The sequence below is a fragment of the Chionomys nivalis genome, chromosome 1 (genome assembly GCF_950005125.1).
Source record: "Chionomys nivalis chromosome 1, mChiNiv1.1, whole genome shotgun sequence".
Classification (NCBI taxonomy): Eukaryota; Metazoa; Chordata; class Mammalia; order Rodentia; family Cricetidae; genus Chionomys; species Chionomys nivalis.
Genome location: NC_080086.1, coordinates 15,375,080 through 15,397,732, shown reverse-complemented (window position 1 = coordinate 15,397,732; position 22,653 = coordinate 15,375,080). Strand labels below are relative to the sequence as shown.

General features: G+C 45.3%; 1 protein-coding gene across 2 annotated transcripts in view; it reads right to left on the bottom strand.

Moving 5' to 3' along the window:
* Positions 1-22,653, bottom strand: part of Grin2b (glutamate ionotropic receptor NMDA type subunit 2B) — a 464,983-nt gene that overhangs the window by 65,426 nt on the left and 376,904 nt on the right. For both annotated transcript variants that reach the window (XM_057756416.1, XM_057756490.1), the window contains exons 6-8: positions 3,044-3,246; positions 2,130-2,301; positions 1,543-1,696 (exon numbers count right to left, since the gene is read on the bottom strand). In XM_057756416.1, the coding sequence (XP_057612399.1) occupies positions 1,543-1,696; positions 2,130-2,301; positions 3,044-3,246 (529 nt within the window). The remainder of the gene's footprint in view (positions 1-1,542; positions 1,697-2,129; positions 2,302-3,043; positions 3,247-22,653) is intronic.

Genomic DNA, 22,653 nt, shown 5'->3' with positions numbered 1-22,653 from the left:
AACTTTCTGCAAACGAATGCACCCAATATCTTTATCGATCTTTACAAAAGAACTTTAAAAAGGACTTCCCCCATGCACCAGTGTTTATAATCCTTCCCATGAGCCTTTCATTACTGGGTGGCTCTGTTTATTTTACAGTAAACCAAGTGTGAGAGGGCCGGGTTCTTTCTGCATTCATGCTCAGAAAGTGGCAGTCGGGTTAGGAATTGAGGTTGCCCTGAAACACTGCCTAGAACTTCCCACAATATTATGCTGCCTACGTGTGTCTGTCCATCACAGTTGCCCCAGGTTGCGGAGCCAACTGGAACACAGGCTATGATGACTACCATGCCTGGGCTTCATTGAAGAACTCCTGGAAAATGTTCTATCATGGATAGGAAAATTGATTAAGAAACTCTAGTCACTTACAAAAAAAATTTATAAAATCTATAATTCCACTTAGTGGTACATTAATTGAATTATTCCCTCACAGACAGAATTTAAGTAAAGGCTAGACACCGTCTCTTCTAATATTCGTATTTTAAAAATGTTCTTCCCCTTATAGAAATTATTACTAGTCCAAAGACTTATAGTTTGTTTATGACAATATAGGGCTGCCTGTCTCCTAGCTCAATGTTCTGCCCTGTTTACAAGGTGATGTTTTATTTTCTAAACTCTGACTCCATTATATATATATTACAAGCTCACAAATGACCTCATTTAATTGAAGTTGTTGCCTTACCTCACCCATTCTCAAATCATATCTAAAGCTTTTTACATCTGAGAGGTGCTAGAGAGTGGGTAAGCAGAGAATGGGATTGGAGAAGAAGGAGAGAAATGGGGTAGGAAGAAGCATCAGCTGAGCTCTGGCTAGGAAAGTCTCAGAAAACTCATGTGACAACAGAAAATGTTTGTGTGTTTATAGGAGTGTTAGCCCTAAGCTCAATTCTTAAGATAATTAAAAAATAAATAGGTCTTTCAATGAGGCTGTGGTGTGAATGAAAATGGCCCCATGTATTTCCGGCTTCGTCCCCAGTTGATAAACTATTTGAGAAGGATTAGGAGGTGTGGCCTTGTTGGAGGAGGTCTGTCACTAGGAGTGGGCTTTGAAGTTTCAAAAGCCCATTCCAGGCCCAGTTTCTCTCTCTTTCAACATCTGCTACCTATGGATCAGGATGTAAAGCTCTCAGCTGTTGCTCCAGCGCCATGCCTGTCTGTTTCCTGCCATGATGATAATGGACTGACTCTCTGAGTCTGTAAGAAAGACCTCAATCAAAGACTTTCTTTCATATGAGTAGCCTTGGTCATGGTGTCTTTCCACACCAATAGACTAGTAACTAAGACAGAAAATACCTAGACTTAAAAATATTGTTGCAGAATGAAGTCTTAGAGGTCAACTAATTGAGATGCCCTATTCTGTGGCTGAGGAAAATGGAGCTCTAGGATGGAGTAAATTTTCTCAAGGTCAAATGAGCACTAATTGATAAAAGGGGACTACATGGGACTTGTGATGACCATTCTCATAGTGTTTCCTTTTCTGTCATCAATAAGCATGTGATTTACCTAAGAAGGCAGAAGGCGACACGGTCCCATTGCTGCGTGATACCATGACACTGATGCCAGTCTCTATGAAGGGCACAGAGAAATCGACCACCTCTGATCGCTCTTCATTGATAGTTAGTGACCCCACTGCCATGTAGGCCCTCTTCATGACCACCTGAAGAAAAAGGCACAATGCTCTGATTAGAACGTTATAGAAGGCAAGTTTACCATAAGCAAAATTTCCATGGCTCAGCAGTAACTTGGGCACCATCCCTAGAATACCATTCACCTCCTCTGTGGGTCTGTTCTTGGCCCAGAGCTCACCAATTTGGCCGGACGGGGTGGCCACCAGCCCCAGAAATCCTTCCCAGCACTGGGATTATAAAACACACATCGTTGTCCTTGAAATTTTATTTTGGTTCTGGGGATCAAGCTCGGGTCCTCATGATTATGAGGTTAGCAGATTACTGGCTGAACTATTTCTCCTTCTCTCTCATTACTATCTCACATGGTGTTAAATTCTTAAGATAAGCCTTTAACAATATTTAGGCAAAACGCAAGTGCATGATGGAAATGACTCTGTCATGATCTTGCGTCCTGATACCGACCTCACCAATCATGCCATTCCAGGTCCCGTTGATCTTCTTCCCATGCTTGCCATTGGTCACCAGGTAAAGGTCATAGGTGAACTTCACAGACTTAGAAATTTTCTTCAGGATATCAATACAGAAGCCCTTGCAGCATTTTTTGATGTAGCCTGGCTCTTCATCTGTTTTATTCCTACCCGGTTACAGGAAGAAACAAACAAACAAAGCAAGACTTTGTGCAAGAAGGAGAAATCACTTTTTCATTAAAACTCCAGCCTCCACCTCCACCCCCACAGTACAGTTTATTCTTGAGTAAGGAAAGAGATCAGACCTAGAGCTGTGGTACTTTTTATTGTCTCAGTATCCTGAGCCATACCGTGGCACAAGTTTCAAGGTTCCTTTGAAGTATGACATAGATGAAGGAAAGGCATGTATCATCCTACAGGCTCAGCTTAATGAATTCCTCATTGAGTTCATGGTTTTTATGAAAACCTGAATTCAGGTACAAATGCCTACCAGATGCTGGGAGACTCTGCATTTGTCCCCTCAAGGTGCTTGCCTCCCCCCGACATCTAAGGGCATTGTAACCCCAACTTTTGACAGCATAAATCAAGTGGAATTGTTTCAAAAAATAGGTCTAATTCTCAAAATGCCAGCTTTGAGAGAACATATTTCCACACTCAAAGAAACTTTAAAGTCAGTAGACTTAGCTCCCAGTCACTGAGTCTGGGCAAGGTCAAAGGAACCTTAACTGAGCAGTCATTGTCTCAGGTCAGGGTTTTAGATGGAGCCACATGTCTAACCAAAGCTCCCACTGATCCTACAGCTTCTTGGCAGCTGAGAATTTTCCAGGGTGCCTAACTCCATGTCAGCAAACAGCACAGCTAACTCTCTCCTGGGCCACCCATAACCATCCATCTGGGGAGGTGCCATACTCAGAGATGATGCGCTTCTGGCACGGCACCGTGTTCCTCATGCAGGTTCCACTGAGAGGGTCCACACTTTCCACAATGACAAACGGCGCCTCCTCCAAGGTCACAATGCTCAGATGGTCATCCTCCTGCTCTTCGGTTTCAGGGCACATTCGAGGCCACACGTAATATTTCATCTGCAGGGACTTGTCTTTCCATTTCCCCACCTGCACAGAGATGAAGGAAGCACTCAGCCACCATCAACCATTGTCCATCACCTCTCCCCGTTTTCTCTGAATCATCTCAGAAACAGTTAAACAACTGCAGACCAATACCAGCATAGCATACAATGGGAAAATACTTCCCCAAAACAGATGTTGAAAATGAAATGACTGTAATCACTTAATTCACTTCCCTCTCACTCAGTATTGAATTAGGACCTGCAATGGTCGGAGCACCCTCCAAAACCCCTTCGCTCCCATATCAAGAGCTGTGAAATTTCTGGCTTTCCTGGGTCACATGGCTGTGGGGTTGGTTGGTTTGTTGGTTTGTTTTACTCAGCTATAATGACAAACATAATCCTGAGATCAGCACAGAGTATTAGGAAAGACTATAAGGAGAGAAAGTGCCTTTAGCTAATGAGCTCGTCGGATGTGCTGAGTCGTACCTGAAGTTCACTAGGAAATTGTTCAGAGATCTATGAATCTCTGATTTAGAACATTACATTGTGATGAAGGAATACAGACACTACTTGCTTGGAGAAGGGCATGTGGTTGGGCTATTGACAACTGCATGTGTCAAGTCAGGGTTACACCTGCTGGACTAAGATGACAGCCTGGGACGAAAGACATAGGTCTCTCTGTGAGCAGCCATTGGGGCCACAAAGACTATACCACCCATGATGGGAAAGGCATCATCATGACTCTGCTGTGGAAAGTGAACCATGTGTGCATTCCCTGGATCATACATGGCAGACCTTCAGTCAGTTGCCATGTCTGCATTACCTGGATCACATATGGCAGACCTGTAGTCAGTTGCTCTGTGTGCATTCCCTAGGTCATACATGACAGACCTGCTGTCAGTTGTCATGTGTGCATTCCCTGGGTCACACATGACAGACCTGCTGTCAGTTACCATGTGAGCATTCCCTGGATCATACATGACAGACCTGCTGTCAGTTGCCATGTGTGCATTCCCTGGATCACATATGACAGAACTTCTGTCAGTTGCCGTGTGTGCATTCCCTGGGTCATACATGACAGACCTGCTGTAAGTTGCCTTGTGTGCATTCCCTGGATCATACATGGCAGACCTGCTGTAAGTTGCCATGAGAAATGGGTGGGCTCATCTGCCTTGTGGCAGAGGCCTTCATCCATGATTTTATGTGGAATCCATACAGTTTTGTTGTTGGGTTCTTTTTGTCATGGTACCAATGAGTTTAAAGGGGGGAAAGAAATAATTTTAATTTTCAAATAACTGAGCATCTTCAGTTGTCATGAAGAAATAAGATATCTTTACAGTCTATGGTTTCTTTCATGTAGTTAGGGTGATCCAGGCGAGGTACCAAGCCCATGAGACTATTTAGTTTATGAAGTTCCAGATGTGAGTGAGAAGCAGTGCAGCCACAGACTAACTTCACTTTCAAACACACAGGCACATGCTGTGGGACAATGGTCTTTTATACTGTCACTTGTATTATTTTTAATAAAATGTTGATTGGCCAGTAGCCAGGCAGGAAGTAGAGGTGGGGCGACGAGAACAGGATAATTCTGGGAAGAAGAAAGACACAATCTGCAGTGCGGGAGAATTGTCTGGATTCTGTCAATCATGTTTTAAATAAATGCTGATTGGCCAGGAAGGAAGTATAGGTGGGAAAACAAGACAGGAAGTAAAAATGATGCAATGAGAACAGGAGAATTCTGGGAAGGAGGAAGTTGATTCCTCCCACTTCTGCCCAGACTCAAAAGAAGCAAGATGTGAGCTGCCCTGCTGAGAAAGGTACCAAACTATATGGCTAGCCTAGATAAGAACAATGGGTTAATATAAGCTACAAGAGCTAATGTGTAGCCTGAGCTAATGGGGCAATCAGTTTTATAACTTAGAGAGATCTCTGTGTGATTTTCTTTGGGGCTAAACAGCTGTGGGAACTGGGCAGGACAGAAACCCTAACAAGCAAGCCAGCCCTTCGAGTTATGCTACAGTTGTCACTGAGACAGAGAGGAAGCAAGATGAGAATGCCTTGCTGATGAAAGGTACCAAGCCATGTGGCTAACACAGACAAGAATAATGAGCTAATATAAGATGTAAGAAAGAGTTAATAAGAAGTCTGAGCTAATAGGTCAATCAGTTTATGATTAATGTGTGTTTCTTTGGGACTGAAAGTCTGTGGAACTGGGCAGGACAGAAACCTTAGCCAACCAGCATGGACTCCTATTCTATTACATCTTGGTCCCTGCTTTTGTCTTACTTAAGGGTGATTGGTTCCTTCCTCTAGTTCATTCCACAAAGCAGCTCACTCTACTCCCACTGACAAATTAGGTCTGCATAGCCACTGCCTTGCCTTTTCATTATATCTTTTATAACATGGATGCTGATTTTGTGTCCTAGATGATCTTGTTTGGCAATTGCAGGATTTTTTTTTTTCTGGCATTAACTCTGGTGCTAGCTATTTTGGTTTTTATCCCCAAGCAATTTTGCTTCTAGATTCAGAATTAAGCATTGAACCCAATGCTTTCTTTCCTTTATGTGTATAGATGTACCATGACCTCTGATGGGATTATGACCTAATAAGCCCATCATAACTTGAAAATGTATTGGCCCCTCTTGACCGACCATATACCACCAGTCTCAAATGAAAACATAGCTACATACACACACACGCACACATTGAGAAGATACATAAAATAAAATGAAACAGGGATTTTTTGAATGAACAATGAAACATCACTTTCAGGTCCTCACAAAGTTGAAAAATCACAAGCTGTTGTAATATGAGCGGCAGGGCTGCGTCCCGCCACCCGGCTAGCTTTACCTGAAATAATTACACGGAAACCGTATTCTTTTAATCACCGCCTGGTCCATTAGTTCCAGCCTCTTATTGGCTAGCTCTTACATATTGATCTAACCCATTTCTAATATTCTGTGTAGCACCACGAGCTGGCTTACCAGGGAAGATTTTAACCTGCGTCTGTCTGGAGTGGGAGAATCATGGCGACTCCTGACTCGGCTTCTTTCTCCCAGCATTCTATTCTGTTTACTCCACCCACCTAAGGGTTGGCCTATCAAATGTGCCTAGGCAGTTTCTTTATTAATTAATCAATGAAAGCAATAGATTAATACAAGACCCACCTCCATCAACAAGCTGTCCTAAGGTAGAGACTGCTTGCTCTTAAATAAACTACTGATCTTGCTGCAGATCTGTTCACCTCGTGGTGCTAAGGCTGTCTCCAAATGGCCTCCCAGACACTCAGAGAGCCTTGGAGAGAGAAAACACCTCCCTGGAGGCCCAGTGAATCACACACATTCTCAAGAAAGACTATTTACTCCAGGGCCAAAGCAATATTATTTTATGTGTGCTTGATTATGTGGGAATGGTTGAAAAGCCTTAAAGTGCCTATTTTTATTTATTCATTTTTAAGTGCTATCATCTTTCCTCAGTAAGTCCTTTGGACTTTTTTTCTTCTAAGTCCAATTGTATTCTTATGTCTTTATCACAATTAGCCTATACTAGAGAGGTCTCGCCTTGTAACTCCTGCAGGACTTCTGAGCTCACATGGTGCCCTCTCCGAGGATGCTATAGACACTGCTTCCAGGTGACTTTCTTAAATCATAACTTGGAACATTGTGGACTAGATTAGCTGCAGAATGCTTTTCAGCACAAACCTGAAGACCTGAGTTCAAATCCCCAGCATGCATCTGCTATCTATCCCAACTCTGAGGAAGCAGAAAGAGGTAGATCCTTAGTGTTCACTGGCGAGACAGCCTAGACTAATTTGAGAGCTTCAGATACCATAAAAGAGCCTGTCCCAAAAATAAGGTGGAAAGCAAATAAGGAAAGAACCCAGTGTCTTCTTACAGACTCCGTACATATATATGCACATGTGCACACACCAACATAAAAACACACATTAGACAGACAGACATACACACATACACCTCATGACTTTGTCATACAATGTCCATTCAAATATTTCAACAACTTCTCCCTGTCCTTAGCATTGTGCCCAAATGTCTCACCAACGTGTTCGAGTCCTGTGTGTGAGCCCAGCCCACATCTATTTAATAAACTTCAGTTCCATGGATCGTGAAACTCAGAACAGGAAATCATTTGATTTAGGGATGCTCAAAATAGGCCAGCCAGGGACAGACTGGAAAAAAACGGTGGCGATTTCTTTGCTAATAGACTTACTGTATCTGTGGAAGAGGACGCTGTGGAGAGAGAGTTTTGGCTAAGTTTCCCCTGACATTTTGTGAACAAGATGAACTACAACATGGATTACTGCAAACTTTGACAGACTGAGAAGAAGTTTACAAAGCTATAACCCAAAAGAAAAGATTGTTTAATGAATCAATGCCAACACACAGAGAGGTCTCCAGTGACATGTTGGGGGACTTTGCTCTTAGAAGTGACCTATATAGTGTTTAAGTGAACAAAACCGAAGTTGTGCTCAAGAAATTGCAGACAATAATAACCTAGTGAGGACAGATGCTATAAACTGCTGAATCAAGTTTGGAAGAGATGCAAATTAATTGGAATGATGGATTGAACCAAATGGAATAAAACGCAGTGCTATTTATTCTGAAACTCCAGCATTCACATTTTTTTCAAAAGCAACTGTTCTTAAAAGCGGATATTTCAATCAATGGCAGTCTGTAAAAGCTATTGTAATAACAGATGATGTATTTATAGACGTACAGTGTCTAGCACATGGGGTGAAGAGAGGGTGCAGATGACTCCCCTCTGTGTTCACAACACCCCAGCAGGGAAACTCAGCTCTCATCCTGCAATTCTGTGATCTCCTGGCTTTTTATTAAATATGCCATTCTTACTTCCCCAACAATAAGTTGTTCATGGAATTCTCTCACACACTCTTTCCCAGACCAGCAGGATCACATCTCTGTTTCACGTCAGTTCAATTCAACGATAATTACACACCAGTATGTTGCAGGCACTGGGTCACATGCTAATAGACAGCAGGCCCACATGATGCTTATTGGGAGTGGAAAGGTGTCAGGCTTTGGGCTCATCTGATAGTCTAATAATCTCATTTATCATCATAGCTAATTTATAGTCTCCTCGTTGATACCTCCGTCTATAAAAGGATTGGCTAGTTTCTAAGATAGAAAACAGGAGAAGTGAGTGTTGTGTGCAAAATCAGCACTTGAAGCCAAGCAGTGTGACTCCAAGGTTGAGCTTCTGTCATGAATGGTCTCCCAACTCTTTGACAGTAAAAGAGTAAGACAAACATACTTTCTGAGGACAACCCTGAGGGGACCAACTTGACTGATAATATCAAGTGAGGCTTTGACTCTCGCCTCCATGGAAGATATTAATAAATACTTTGGCATTCAGAGTAGAAGTGTTCATTTTAATAAAAGCCACAGAGAAGTCTCACAGAGAACCCCCTTTCGACCTGGATTTTAAAACCTAAATCATAGCTCCTGAAGTAGGAAGGTCTCCGTTCCCTGGACTAGCTTTATTCTCTTCTTCCTAAAGTCCTAACCATCATTACTATGCGAGCTCTGCCACTATCAACAGGCCCCTCACGGGTGCTCAGCTCCTCCCACATCCTTGCATTGGTTGGGTGGTTTGGAATGAGTATGGACACCGTGAAACTGTTAAATACTACAATACTGCAGATTCAGGGATTCCTCTGCCCACCCTGCCCTTGTTACCAGCTCGCCTCTGCAGAATAACCGAACCGCTCTAATTCATGCTATTTCCTTACTTCTTTAGTGGCTTTTTTGGGAAGCTTTGTGGGTGTCCTATCCTCTTAAGCTAAGTTCCAAATGTATCCGTAAAAATCCCAGTGACCATGGACGAATCTCTAAAACTCTCGGGGCTTCGCTTTACATATCCAGAAAGATGGATGACCTGCTTTCTGTGTCTCACACATAATTTCGTGATCCCATGACCTCTTTGGAGGAAGGCCTTCACAGCACTGTTTGCAGATAACAGTCAAGGAAGAGGTGTTCTCAGTGGCCACTTTCTTTCTTTCTTTCTTTTTTTTTTTTTTCTTTTTTTTCCGAGACAGGGTTTCTCTGTAGCTTTGGAGCCGGTCCTCATGTAGACTAGGCTGGCCTCGAATTCACAAAGATCCACCTGCCTCTGCCTCCTGAGTGCTGGGATTAAAGGCGTGTGCCACCACCGCCAGGCTCTCAGTGGGCACTTTCTCAAATGAGGGTAATATCTGAGTTTTTGGTACAGAAGACTCTCATGTCTTAACCATGATTCTTTCTTCCTTTATTTCTTTAAGAACAACTTGATGGAGGAGGGAAAGGAGAGAGGGAACTTTGTAGACAGTTCTCCACACCTCAGTCCAGATGCTCAGATAGGCATCTTAAGTTAGCTCTTCTCCGTGTTGGGAAACAAACTCAGGACTTGGTACATTTTTGTGTAATTTGCTCTACCGGTGAGATATACCTTCAACTACACCTCACATTCTGTATAAAGCAAGCAATAAAATAAGTTTTTTAAAAAATGATCAACACCTACAATTAAAAATAAAGGGATGATGCATCTGAGTAGAAAAGGTGAGATATGTTTCAAGCAGCTGTTCCTTGAGCAGCCGAGCCGCGCAGTGAAATACTACGAACAGAAACGGCTGGAGGAGAAGGCAAGGATGGAGGCAGAGAAGCCTACCCTTGAGAGAGCATTGCTGAAGCCTTCTCTAGGAGTCTGAAAAGGCATAAGTATATAATCCTGGGGCTGCAGAGAGTGGGAAGAAATGAGGCTGACTGGAACTATTTCAGAGAAAATCCGAAGTGAAAAACGGAACAAAGCGTTTATAGTCAGGATTAAGGAGAATCAGGAAAAATGAAATCTTGAAAAACACCTGTGAGAATGCGTGTAAAGCACTGGCCTTCCTCAGTGATAAACACTAAACAAACATCCTTAATCCCCTTAATCCAAGCTCATTTAACAGTGACATCTGTCTAGAACATTCCAGTTATCTTCCACATTCACAGTTAAAAAGTCCTCCCAAGAACTCCGAGTATCTTTCCTACGTGAGAAACAAACAAACAACAAAAACAAAGAAACCTTTGCTTGGTTTTCTCAGAAACAGATACAGAGCCATGACTTTAGGATTGGTTCTTGGTTTGGCTTCTTTGGTAGCAGCTGAGCCAACCAAGAACATAGCACACAGCGGACAGGGCTCTTGACATTCCCCTAGTGGGGATTCTAGGGGACCCAGTCCATGACAACCTAAGACTCCAAAGTCCTCCTTTTGCCAAGGTGTCAACAGATTTCTGCCATTGCTACCAGTAGAACACACACCACTGACAGCCACAGATGTAGCGACAGCACCAGGAGCGTGCTCCTCTCTGAAAGTCGTGAGTCAGTACTTCTGGCAAGAAGCACAGACATCATTACGGCATGCACTAGAGTGCCATTGAGGGAAGGGACAGGGGACAGGGCAGGCTCTGCTGGCAGGGCTTTCCTAACACCGAAAGGCAAAGGACATCAGTTTCTTTGGGTCACCTCTCTCGTTGTCCCAGAAAGTCATTTTTTAAGAAGAGCTCAGAAAAAAAGAGCTTGTTAGAACCTCTTTAAGTGTCAAAGGTTACTTTTCAAAAATAGAAGCATTTTTGTTTTTTGCCCGAAATGACATCTGAATCTCACACGAAACACTTATTTTAAGCCTCTGACTATGACTGGCTTTTTAAATGAGAAACTAAACGCTCTGGGCTATCTCTCTGAGCAAGCCTGAGAGATGGGAGGAACGGCTGTAAGGTGGCTTGACTTCTGGAGTCTCTTCCAGAAGAGGTGCCAGATTCAGCTCCTCCTCTCCCCCCGCATCTTGCAGTCTCTAGGCAGCCATGAGACCCTGATGGGACATCCGAACTCAGGGAACTCCTGTTTATCCTCTCTACCCCTTCAGCAATACATTTTAACTCTAGGATTTTTAAGGTTTGACACTACAATAGTGCTTCATTTTCTTGAGTGCTTTTCTGTATTCAGCCCTAGCGGCCTCTGTCTCTTATAACAAATAAACATTTATATAAACATCTACTTCCTGTATCCATCTAAAGTCATACTGCCCATTAATTATCCAAATACATCTATATATGCACAAATAAGGAAGATATGTGAGCGTGTGTGCTCTTCCCAAATCAAACAATCATGCACACACTCATCTACTGCCTGCTTTTCCCACCACATTACACAATCTTCCTTCCAACTTAATACACTTAGAGCTAGCTCTTTGTGGATGCACATTTTTGCATGTGCAAGCATGTGCGCATGCACGTGTGCATGTGTGTGTGTGATATGTATGTGTTAAGTGTGTTCGTGTGTGTGTGTGTGTGTGTGTGTGAGTATGGATGCCAGATGTGGGTGTTTGTTAGATATCGTTTTCAGTTCTTCCACTTTCTGTTTGGGGACATTCTCTCTCACTGGGTCTTGATGTTCCCTGCTTAGACTAGGCTAACTGTCCAGTGAGCTCCAGGGATCTGCCCATCCCTGCCTCCCCAGAGTGGGGTTACAAATGCACAGGGCCACACTTCCTTTTATTAGGGTGCTGAACACCTAAATTTAGCTCTTCGTGGTAGCATGGCAAATATTTTATTGACGAAGCCATCTCCTTAGCCCTTTAGTTTTTATTAAAATGTCAGTGCAGTAGCCCTAATATCAATGTGCTTTGATTTATTCCACCATATCTGTAAAGGATAAATATTAGGCTATTTAACACACACACACTCATACCACACCTTGGTATTTCAAAGCATCTATTTCTAGCAAGGAAAAAGCAGACAAAGAACACACATTTTCTGTCTTTTTAAAAATATTCTGCATGTTGCTAGAAAAAAGAAGCTTGCAACAGCAAACATTGCTATCAGCAGAAGCTGGAAGTTTCCCCCTTCACTCAGCTGCCACCAACACCAACTTTTTGCTCACTCTGAAACATCCGCCACTCTGAGGGATGGTCTCTGGCAGTTGGAGTTTTCATCTCCTGGCCTCACACGGAGTGCCTGCTAGACATTTGGATTAGCCTCTTTACCCTCTGGCCACATCCTTCCCCGTTTCCCACTGTGCTGCTTGTCTTCCTTGTCTACCCCTAGCTACAGCCCTCGTCTGCTCTATCAGGGTCTTTATCCTCCGACGTTCTGGAAATGCTGCTCCCATCTCAAATTTGTCTCTGTGCTTTTGTCTAGGCAACAAAATTTCGTCTTTCTTCCTTTTGAAATCTCTTCTTCTGTTTCTGTCCCCTTCTCCTCCCCCACCCCTTCACACCCCACATGTAGCTCAGGGGTTCCTGGAATTGGCAATCTTCCTCTATGGTGCTAGGATTGGATCTGCCTCTTTCTGGAAATGTGTCTGTTAGGATAGGGTCTTTGGGTTCTGGTTATCTCTCTGTCTCTGTCTCTCGGTCTCTGTCTCTGTTTCTCTCTCTCTCTCTCTCTCTCTCTCTCTCTCGTCGCTCTCTTTAGGATTTCATGCAACTCAGGCTGGTCTCGAACTTCTGATCATCCCATTAATCCTTTCTCAAGTGATGGGACCACAGACATGTGCCCCCATGCCCAACAAAGTTGCCCGCTTCTCTTTCTTTAAGTCTACCTCCTTTCTTTACATATGGTTTTTGTTACGCCTGTATGTATATCAGAGACAGAGCTGCTGTTGGCGTTTAGGTCATCTTCCCTCTGCCAAGTCCTTTTGCCAGCATGGGAACTCTGCCCTTCCGTGTTCTGTATGTTCCACCCTCTTCCCCACCCTTCACCGGCATTACCACTTCTGTGGTCATTTATTCCAGAACCAGCAAAGGTCAGGCGGCTGGTGTAACCTTTATCTTCCACACAGGCATTGTGAGTCAAGCCCTGCCTTTGGATAGCTAACAAAACGTGAGCTTTCTTCTGACGTGCAAGTTCATGTTTAAGAGGGGGTCTTTCGGTGCTTCTAGGGCAGGGCATGCCTCTGCCATTTCCTCTTTTCTTGTCTCGTGCTCTGCCTTGTGTCTGTTTACCGTCCGTCAGTTACTGACTGACCGAATAGCAGTCAGACTCTCCACCAAGTCTCTACTAGACCTCACTCCGGCTTCCTGGAGCGGTGCCTCCCAGACATCTCTCATTTCTCTTCAGCCTTTCCGAAGAGAACCTTTCCTGGCCTTCGCCGCCGGCCCACTTGCCTGTGAGCCACTGAAAGCACAATAGCAGGATCTGCTGCAGTGAGCAGCTAACAAGGCCACAGGCGCAGCTTGATGTGCCACCTCCCCATCATTTGCATAGCCAGTCACGTCTAGGCTTAGGAATCGAGACTTTGAAAAATGTGTTTGAAAATAATTTCCATATTTATATTTAATCCATGACTGCCTTTGGCTTCTGATTGCATTGCCACTTACTGAGCTGGGACCTGGTGGCTCTGACCTCACAACTGGAAGGGAGGTCTACTGGGTCATTCCTACCCAGACCTCAGTTGCCATCTCTGACCTCAGGTGCTTTTCCTGCCTCTCCAAGAGAGTCCCAGCCTCCCAACTGGGCACATCAACCAGGCTCCACATGATCGTTGCTGTCTACTAATCCTTCGGATCTTTCTCTTCCGGAATCCTGGAGGATGAAGGTGGAGTAGGAGCAGGCACCTATAACAAAAGGTGTTGATTCCTTGGGCGCCACACAGCAACTGTAGCCATTCCAGATGATACCAGCAACAGAACTGTGATCATATTGGATTAATTGCAGCTGTTAGGGTTCCATGGAGCTCAGAATGAGCCAGTTCCCTCAGAGGCCTGTCAATTCGCCATCGCCAACTTCCCCCAGAGACAGCCATTGCTACATGACCAGTTGCTCACATCACAGACTGAAAAGCTTGCTGTTCATCGAGGTGTCGATTGTGTTTATATATATGTGTGTGTGTGTATGCATGAGTGTGTATTCACACTTAACATGTGCAAAGGGCAGTGTTTGGTACTGTTCTGTTTTCCTCTCTACCTTCCTGAATATTGGGCTTGCTGTGTTGGCTTGTCTAGCCAGCCAACTTGCTCCAGGATCCCTTGGTTCTGTCTGCCCCAAGCTGGGATGACAGGCACACACCACGCCCATCTGGCTTTCCCATGAATTCTGAGGAGTGAAACACAAGTTGTCACACTTGGCCTGGCAAGCTTTAACTGTTGAGCCATCTCTCAACCCTGTGACGAAGACTTTTATCTTTGGTCAGTCTGACTCAAGAAATCTGTATGCTTTTCAGTGTGCCATGTTAACCTGAGAACACTCCTGACTTTTCTAGTCCTTATAACAGACAGATGATCTGAGAAAATATAAGTGTTCATTTTAGCCCCGTTGACTTCCACGCCCATGGTGCTTGTGGGAAAAGGATTGTGGCGAGTGGCAACTGAAGTTCATGATGGGGTCACACAGGCAGAATGCTAGCACGTCAAGGTACTGACGTGCTGTGTGACCCTTGGTGAGTTATTTAACTCCTCTGCGTCACTCATTAGTTTTTGCATGTGTTTTCTCAGCCTCCACTTTCTCCTAATTATTGTCATTAAAAAAAAATAAGAACCCTCGAAATTCACCTGATTCCTAGAAAAATAATTTTTGTTTCCAAGTAGCAAGGGAGAAACAAGCTGTAACACCCTAAGGTTGCCACTGCTTCACAATGCCAAGGTAACTTCCGCATGATTTCTTTTGGTTTTATTCTACACTCTTATTCAAGCAAATAAAAGCAGAATCACAGGACAGAAGTGTGACTAACCCTTTTTGGCTTTGAATCTAGAAAATGCCATTGGCTCAGTACTATTGCCTCATAATCCTCTTCCCAGGGGAAAATGGGCACCATACAAAAGGCTTTAATCTCTTTATTTACAGAGCATTCTGCTGGTAATTTGTTAAGCAGTCTCAAAGAGGCTGAGGGAGTCAACACTGTTTCTTCCCAAGCTCAAGAGCTCTCGAACTCCCATGCCTCATGTCACCATCTCCGGAAACCTAAGCTTCAGGGTTCCCCTCTAGAAAGTAGAGGGGCTAAGGGCTGCATTGAACTCCACCTCCTCCATTGGTGTGTTTCCGTCCAAAGTCCTCTCTGTCACCCTTAGTGTATCCCAAGTCATCTTCTGGGACATGCAGGATGCTCTGAGGGACCTCTCAACCTATGCACCAAGTTTCTGAGCATCCATTCCCTACTGCAGAATGTTACCATGGGCTCGTAGGCACCACTCAAGGCTGCTGCTGGCTGACAGGTGCATGATGGGTGGACCTTGGGGTGCTTGGGAACTAGGCTATAGGCTTCGGTCACTGACACTATTTGTCACTGGACCTCCTTGTCAGTACTCTCTACTTTTATCCTCAGGTGATAGCTGTCAGGGAGAATAAAACGCTGCAACATCAGAACACCATGAACTGTGACTTCCTGCGCCACCTTGGCAAGGAGGTCTCTGCAATTTATATCCATGTGTATGAATGGGACAGATGTAAGCACATCTGTAAGTGCTTATTCCTTTCCGCCCCTTCATTCTGCATGGCCATGGGAGTTAGGGGCAGGGGCTATGAAGTTAGAATCCTGGTTCTGTCGTTGCTAATTTTAGGACAGTCACCTAAAGTTTCAGATTCTGTGCTGTGATTAGCCACCATTTGCCGGTCCATATGTCACCAGCTGCCTCTCTCCTGTAATCGTCTCTTTCTGCCACGTCTTTCCCTTTTACCCAGAGTTGTCTTCCCTTGTGAACTGCTCTTTAGCAATTCCAGTCACAGGGCCCTGTGAACAACCCTGTGTCATCACATACTCAGGTCTACCCTGAACCCAGCTATAAAGGGGTACTTGAGAAGTGAGGCTCCTGACTGGGTGGCTGGAATCTTTTGAATCTTGGGCTTTAGAAATAAGAAAAGTGCTCTCTGTGTCACTTTGGAGCATAAGCTGTGGTAGCCCCAGGCAGCCATGCTGCACTGGCTGTGGAGAAACTACCTACCTACCTCACCTATGGAGAGAAGGAAAAAGAAAGCCAGTGGCCACACAAAGTAAACACCAGGAGAGAAAGGAACAAGATAAATGACAGACTTGACATCTTCTCTCCCCCCTCTGATCTGTTGGTGTTGTCTAATAGCTATGGTCCTCAGTGCAGACACAGTCTCTACCTGGCCCTGGGCCTTGAGGTCGTCCATGGCTTAGACAGAGTCTACAGAGGTGCCAGCCTCACTCAGCAGATCATGCGCCACTTCTACCCTGAGCCATAGGCCAGACCCTCCGCCAGGTCTAGCAGTTTGCAGACTTTCCTTTCTATTCTCCACTGTACTCCTTCCAAAAGCCCTTTCCCCGAAGACAAACTGCACGATCAGAAGGATTCTCTAAGGCCTGGTGCTGCCTACTGTTCATTGTCAACTCAGCACAGTGTAAGGGGATCCGGGAAGAAAAACCTCAGTTGGAGCCTTATCTCGATCAGGTTGGTCTGTGTGGAACAGTCCAATCATCGACTAACGTGGGAAGCCTCGCCCACTGGGAATGGTACAGTTCCCTGGCAAGGAGCAAGATGAGAAGCCACATTTCTCTGCGGTGTCTGCCCCAGATTCCTGCTGTGAGCCCCTGCCCTGATTTCTCCCAGTGATAAATTAAGACCCAGAAGTTGCTATGGTTGTCATAAGAACAGAAAAGCAAGCTAAGACAGACCCCTGCCTCGGGGTTCTGAGCCAAGGGATTGGCAAGAGCAGGGCTTGACCTTAGGCAGTCTGACACCAATGCCTGTGCCTTTCGCTTGTCCTCTTTGACATTTCAGTGGCCAGCTAGGCACACAGAGTTCTGAGAGCATCATCCAGTGTACGATAATGATGCCCCCTATGTGGCCTTGAGCTCATCTGCCCTGTTCTCTGTATGTGATGTGCCCGGGACCTGCTGGAGCACTGAATGTCCTAGGCACCTGAAGCAACAGGAGGATGAATGGCGCCGATGAGAAACAGTCCTGCCACGCAGGAGACGCTGAGTGCCTCCCCCACCGAAGGCCACATAGAGCCAGAGGTGGCGTTCCTGTTTCTCAAAGGATGCAGACTCCCAACCTGTTCTGCCTCTGGCTTCCTGATCCATCTCCTTACACCCTCCTTCACAGTCCGTCTCCAAATTTCAAATGCTTTCAGTGTCTTTAAAGAAAACATTACTTAAAAATATGCAGAATCCTGTCCATTGATCTCAGACACATTAGACCAGCAGGACTTTCAAGTGTGCCTCCAGACGCTAATGGAAAATGAGGCAAATTGTCTCACATTTAATAAGCTGACCAAACCGGCGAAATCAGCTTCTCAGGCAAAATTTCCAGAGCTGGAAAACATCTAGCTAAACCTGAGCAGGATAGCCTGGCCACAGGAGTCTGCAGAGAGCTGATTTTATCACTGCAGGGTGCTCATGAACAAGTGTCAAGCAGAGAGGAACAGGGAGAGTTCTGGAGAAGAGACGCATTGCGTAAGTCTAATGACAATTTTCCAGATCACGCGTCTGAATGTAAACTCTGACAACTATGAATTGCTGTGTGGGGCAGTGGAGCGACGTCACCTCAAGCCTGAGGTGTGAGCATATGTGAAAATAAGCAAGGCCTATGCACAACAATCACATGTGGGATTCCTGAGGGACTAATGGAGCCCAAAAGGAAGGGGTCAAAATTGTCAAGGATGCCTGTAAGACCACAGATACAGCAGGGAGGGAAGAGAATATTGGAAGAGCTCTCCGTGAACAGGAAGGTACTCACTTTCCCTCCCGGCTACCTTGCGCATTCAGAGACCAGGTTGCTCACACACCATACTAAGGGGACCAAAACAGTCCAAAGGGCTGGTGAGATGGCTTAATGACTCTTACAGGTTGTCCTCTGACTTAAAAACATGCCTGATGGCACAACCCCCCTCCCAAGCACAAGCATACAGAATAAATGAATTAGGAAAAGGTACATGTAAAAAAGAAGTTCAAAATCCATGATCTACCACCCCCCTTGTCAATATAGAGGTTGAGGGTATTTATTCATTATGTACAAAATACCTCTGTTCACATAGTCTAGACAATGCTAGGCTAAACTAGGATTTCACACCCTCCCCCTCGCACTGAAATGCCTCCCCTAGCTTTGGAATGCGGAAGTGGAGGAGCAGGATGCCACACTGGAGCCATCTTCTCATCCTCTGCTTTTTGCCTGGCTTTTTGTATGGCATCTGTTCTCCCCGCCTCGAGCCTTATCCTCCTGCGCTTCATCCTCCATTCGGTTCTTAAAGCCATCTCTCTAAGATGAAGACACTCTGCCATCCCTAAGCGTCTTGCCATTCACTCTCAGCTACCCTCCTCTGAAAAGTAAACATTTCTTGCTTCCCTTTGTCCCTTTCTCTTCCCACCCTCTCTCTTCTCTTGTCTGTCCCCATCCCACTCCTGCCTTTCTTACTTTTTAACTTATCACTTCCGTAGCCCTGGCCTTCTCAGATCCTTTGGTAGCAGCACTCTCTGATCTCTCTGGCTAGAGTGTCTTCACTCACGCTGGGCTGCTCTACCCTGATCCCGCAGTGCTCTGGACGACACTCACTCCATGCTCAGGATTCAGTTTAGACAGTACCCAGAGTCACCCTTTGCTTATCCCAGCCCCGCGCTGGACTTTCAGCATTCCTTGCGGGTAACGTGTATCTCAGTAACCAAACTGGCCAAAGAGTATCCCGGTCACCTGTCTCCTCCAGAAGACAGGAGATGCTGACAAGACTGATTTTGTTTTCTTACATTCCCCAATGCCTGACATAGGGAGAGAAGAACCCCAGAGTTGGCACCGAATAAATATTAGCTAAACAAATGAGTGAACAGCATTTCCAAAAGGGAACTCTCTCCTGATGCGTCCATGTAGTCTTTGTTTCACCGACTTTGGATTTGGTTTTGTGACTTTCTCGGCTCAAAGGGTATCAAGAATGTGTGACATTGCGTGGAGACTTGCTGAGTAATGGTGATGTAGAACTTGTCCTATTAATACCTTGCTAACAGTGTTGAGCACTTAGTAGCCTCTTAGAGGATGAACAAACAGCAGGGGAGGGGCCTTTCTGAGACCCAGTATCAACATCAGTGAGGCCATTTGGACTATTCAGACTTGATTAACCATTAGGGAACTAGATGGATGCATGAAAGCCTGTGTGACCGATCCAGGGACCACACAGCTAACTCTAACTCAAGCCAACCACCAACTTAAAGGAAGCAGAATGGGAAAATGGTGGTTATTTCAAGCCATTAAATTTCTGGAGAGTGACCAAGTACCAGAAATTGATGAAAATATATATTTAGGAAAAAGGTTATAATTATCATGTAGAACCAAGGAAAGAGAAGAAGGGTTGGGGAGAGAGCTCATTCAGCCAAATGCTGGCCTTGCAAACATGAGAGTCTGAGCTCCATGCCTACCTTTACCAGTCAGGGCTCTGTGGCACACAATTAAAATAGCAATGCAGCAAGAAGAAGCCAAGCAGATTCCCGGGTTTATGGGCCAGACAGTTTAGCTGGCATTGTGAGGACAGACCAGTGAGAGACCCCCTCTCAATAAAAGGTAAACCATGCCTGAGGAAAAGCCCCACGATTGTCCTGTGTGCTCCAAATGCAATGCACATATGTACATGCATATGTGTGACACACACACACACACACACACATGCAAGAAAAGAGGGAAAGGGAAGCAGACCTAAAAGACAAAAATAGCAAAACGTTCTTTAGCGCTCTTCACTATAAGTACAATGCTGATGTCAATATTTTTTTAACTGTAGTCCGCTGAAACAGTTCTAACCATACCATAAGAAGTTCTGGAATCAGTACCACCCGACCACCGATGAGCTCCGCAAATATGACAGTATTCACCTCCGGCATTCTCGGGTGCTTATCATCAAATGGGAGATTGTAATTTTATGTCTGTCTGTCTGTATGTACATACATGTATCTTTCTTATCTTTCTCCCATGACCCTCACAAAGCTGTTAAAAGAACTGGTCATATATGGGACTGCAGAAATGTAAGCTCTAATGCTCCGGAAATTAGTTAATAACTTTGAGTTACAACACTTGCTGACAAAATAAGTCATCATCCAGCCAAAACAGGTGCTCCAGAAAGGGGGTGAGCAACATGCTCCTTCCTATTGGGTAACATGCTCTTAACAGGTGTTCCGCCACCACGAGCATCACTGATTAGCACTGATTTCTTTAATGAGGTGCTATTTTAGGCAGTACTCCTGTAACTCGCCTACCCCACGCCCAGTGTTTAGCATCTAGTGTCATGTCCCCCCCCCAAGGTTGGGGAGGGGGGAGCCTGATCTCACAGGAAAACCTCAAGACCCCCTGGAGTCTGAAGACATGATCAAGCTGCACCCCTGGGTGGCCCTGGGACTTAGTTGATCCCCTTTGCAGAGACTGAGTCTCTCTCTGTAGAGTATAAAGGTGACGACAGTTGCCAGATTGTCAACAAACTGTTGGAGAAAGGCCAGCGTAATAATGTAAGCAGAAGTAGCTTGCAGTTAGCCATCCCCCCCCCCAACACACACACTCCCTGCACAAAGACACAGCATGGGGCTCCTTCAGAAAAGCAGGCCTGCATAGAGAGAATGTTGACAATCTTCAAGATAGTGGGCTAAATGCTTGGGGTTTGCAAGAGAAAACGGGGAAACTGATCTTTTGAGATGCAAGGCAATTTGCCTGTAGCTACATAATTAATAAATGGCTTAATTGAATCCTTACTGACCTCCTTCCAATGCCTAGACTTGCCCAGTGCTGGGCAGCCTCCAAAAGAACTGTCCAAAGCCTGTAGGAGAGTAGAATTATTGGCTAGGTAGTTTGCCATTAAGTAGGGTCACCAGCTTGTAGCTAAGGAAACAGATGATCAAAAAAGTGCTGGGGGAGAAAATGCCTGTTTACAAACACTGCTTAATTAATTAGTCAACTCCAAGCAGGCGGAAGCGGCCGCTTTCCAGATGTCTGACGTGGAGAATTAATTAACAGAAAGACGCCAGTCCCCAGGCCGTGGGTTCATGTCCAGACCACATGGTGGAATTCAATTACTCAATTGCCCCTCACCTGAAAACTAAATTGTCTCTCAATTTCACTAAAGTCATCTGACTGAAAAAAAATTCATCGAAAATGACAACTAAATTCAAGAGACTCGACCAATTCAAAGCTTTAAATAAAGCTCAAAAGGCCCAGAAGTTCCTGGGGCTTTCAGTTTCAAGGTAGCAGTCTCCAGGATAAAATGAAGGTGGAGTTAGGTTGGGCTGCACAGATGAAATTTCATGTCTAGCCTTACTGCTGGGGTTTGAATATGAAATGTGTCCCACAGAGTTATGCGGTGAGTCACTGGCCCCCAGCTGGCAGTGGTATTTTGGGAGACCCCGGGAGCTGTAGATAATGGAGACTAGCTTCAGGAAGTACAGCACTGGGGGTGGGGAGTTTTGTCTCAGATTTCTGTCCCTCCATGTTATGGTGTGAAAGTTACATGTCCCTCCACAGACTTGGCGTGTTTGAACCCAGATGCCCAAGAAGTCAGTGGAATCTTTAGGGGGTGGGGCTCAGATGGATGAAGTGAGTCCCTGGGGGCGGGGCCTAGATGGGTGAAGGGTGTCACTTGTGGGGCAGGGCCTAGATGGGTGAAGGGTGTCACTGTGTGGGGCGGGCCTAGATGGGTGAAGTGAGTCACTGTGTGGGGTGGGGCCTAGATGGGTGAAGTGTGTCAGTGTGGGGGGCGGGGCCTAGATGGGTGAAGTGAGTCACTGTGGGGGGCGGGGCCTAGATAGGTGAAGGGTGTCACTGTGAGGGTGGGCTTTGAGCACTACAGACTAGCCTTGCTTCTGGACTGCGCTCTCTGGTTTTCATTCTCTGTGATGTGAGCAGCAGTCCCCACGCTCCCCCCATGGGCAAAGGCCACTCCCACCACATGAACGCTGTCACGGCTTCCCTGCAATGAAACCGTGAGTCACAATCAATCCTCCATCCTTTCTGATGCTTCTGTCATCAACATGAGGAGAAAAGCCACTAAAACATGTCGCCCTCTTCCTGACACGCCTCCTTCACAGCTTCTTAATGCCGTGATCTTCTTCTTCAGCATGGGCCCAGAGTCATAGCTGTGGACTACAGCTTGACATTTCCACACCCATAAACAGACAAAACCCTTCTTTCCTTAAGTCATGTCAGGAATATTGTCACCGTACTCAGAAACGTAACTTCTGAGAAAGACAAGAGGAGAGACTCAGATAAACATGGTAAGCCCTGTGAGGAGGAGCCCCTGTCATGCTTCCGCCATCTCTCAGTCTCTCAAGCCACAGTCCTGGGGTGCTAGGGGAAGGCGAAGCATCTAGGTGGCTCAATTCTCAACATCATTTTGCTTGTATAAGATAAAGGATTTCTGAGGAAGGAGACAGAAATCCTCTTATCTGTGTCACTTATAAGTAGAAAGTCCATGTGAGTCTCCAGGAACCATAGCGAAACAGGCTTGGGCTGGTCTTGCCGAGCCAACACACACGGAGGCGG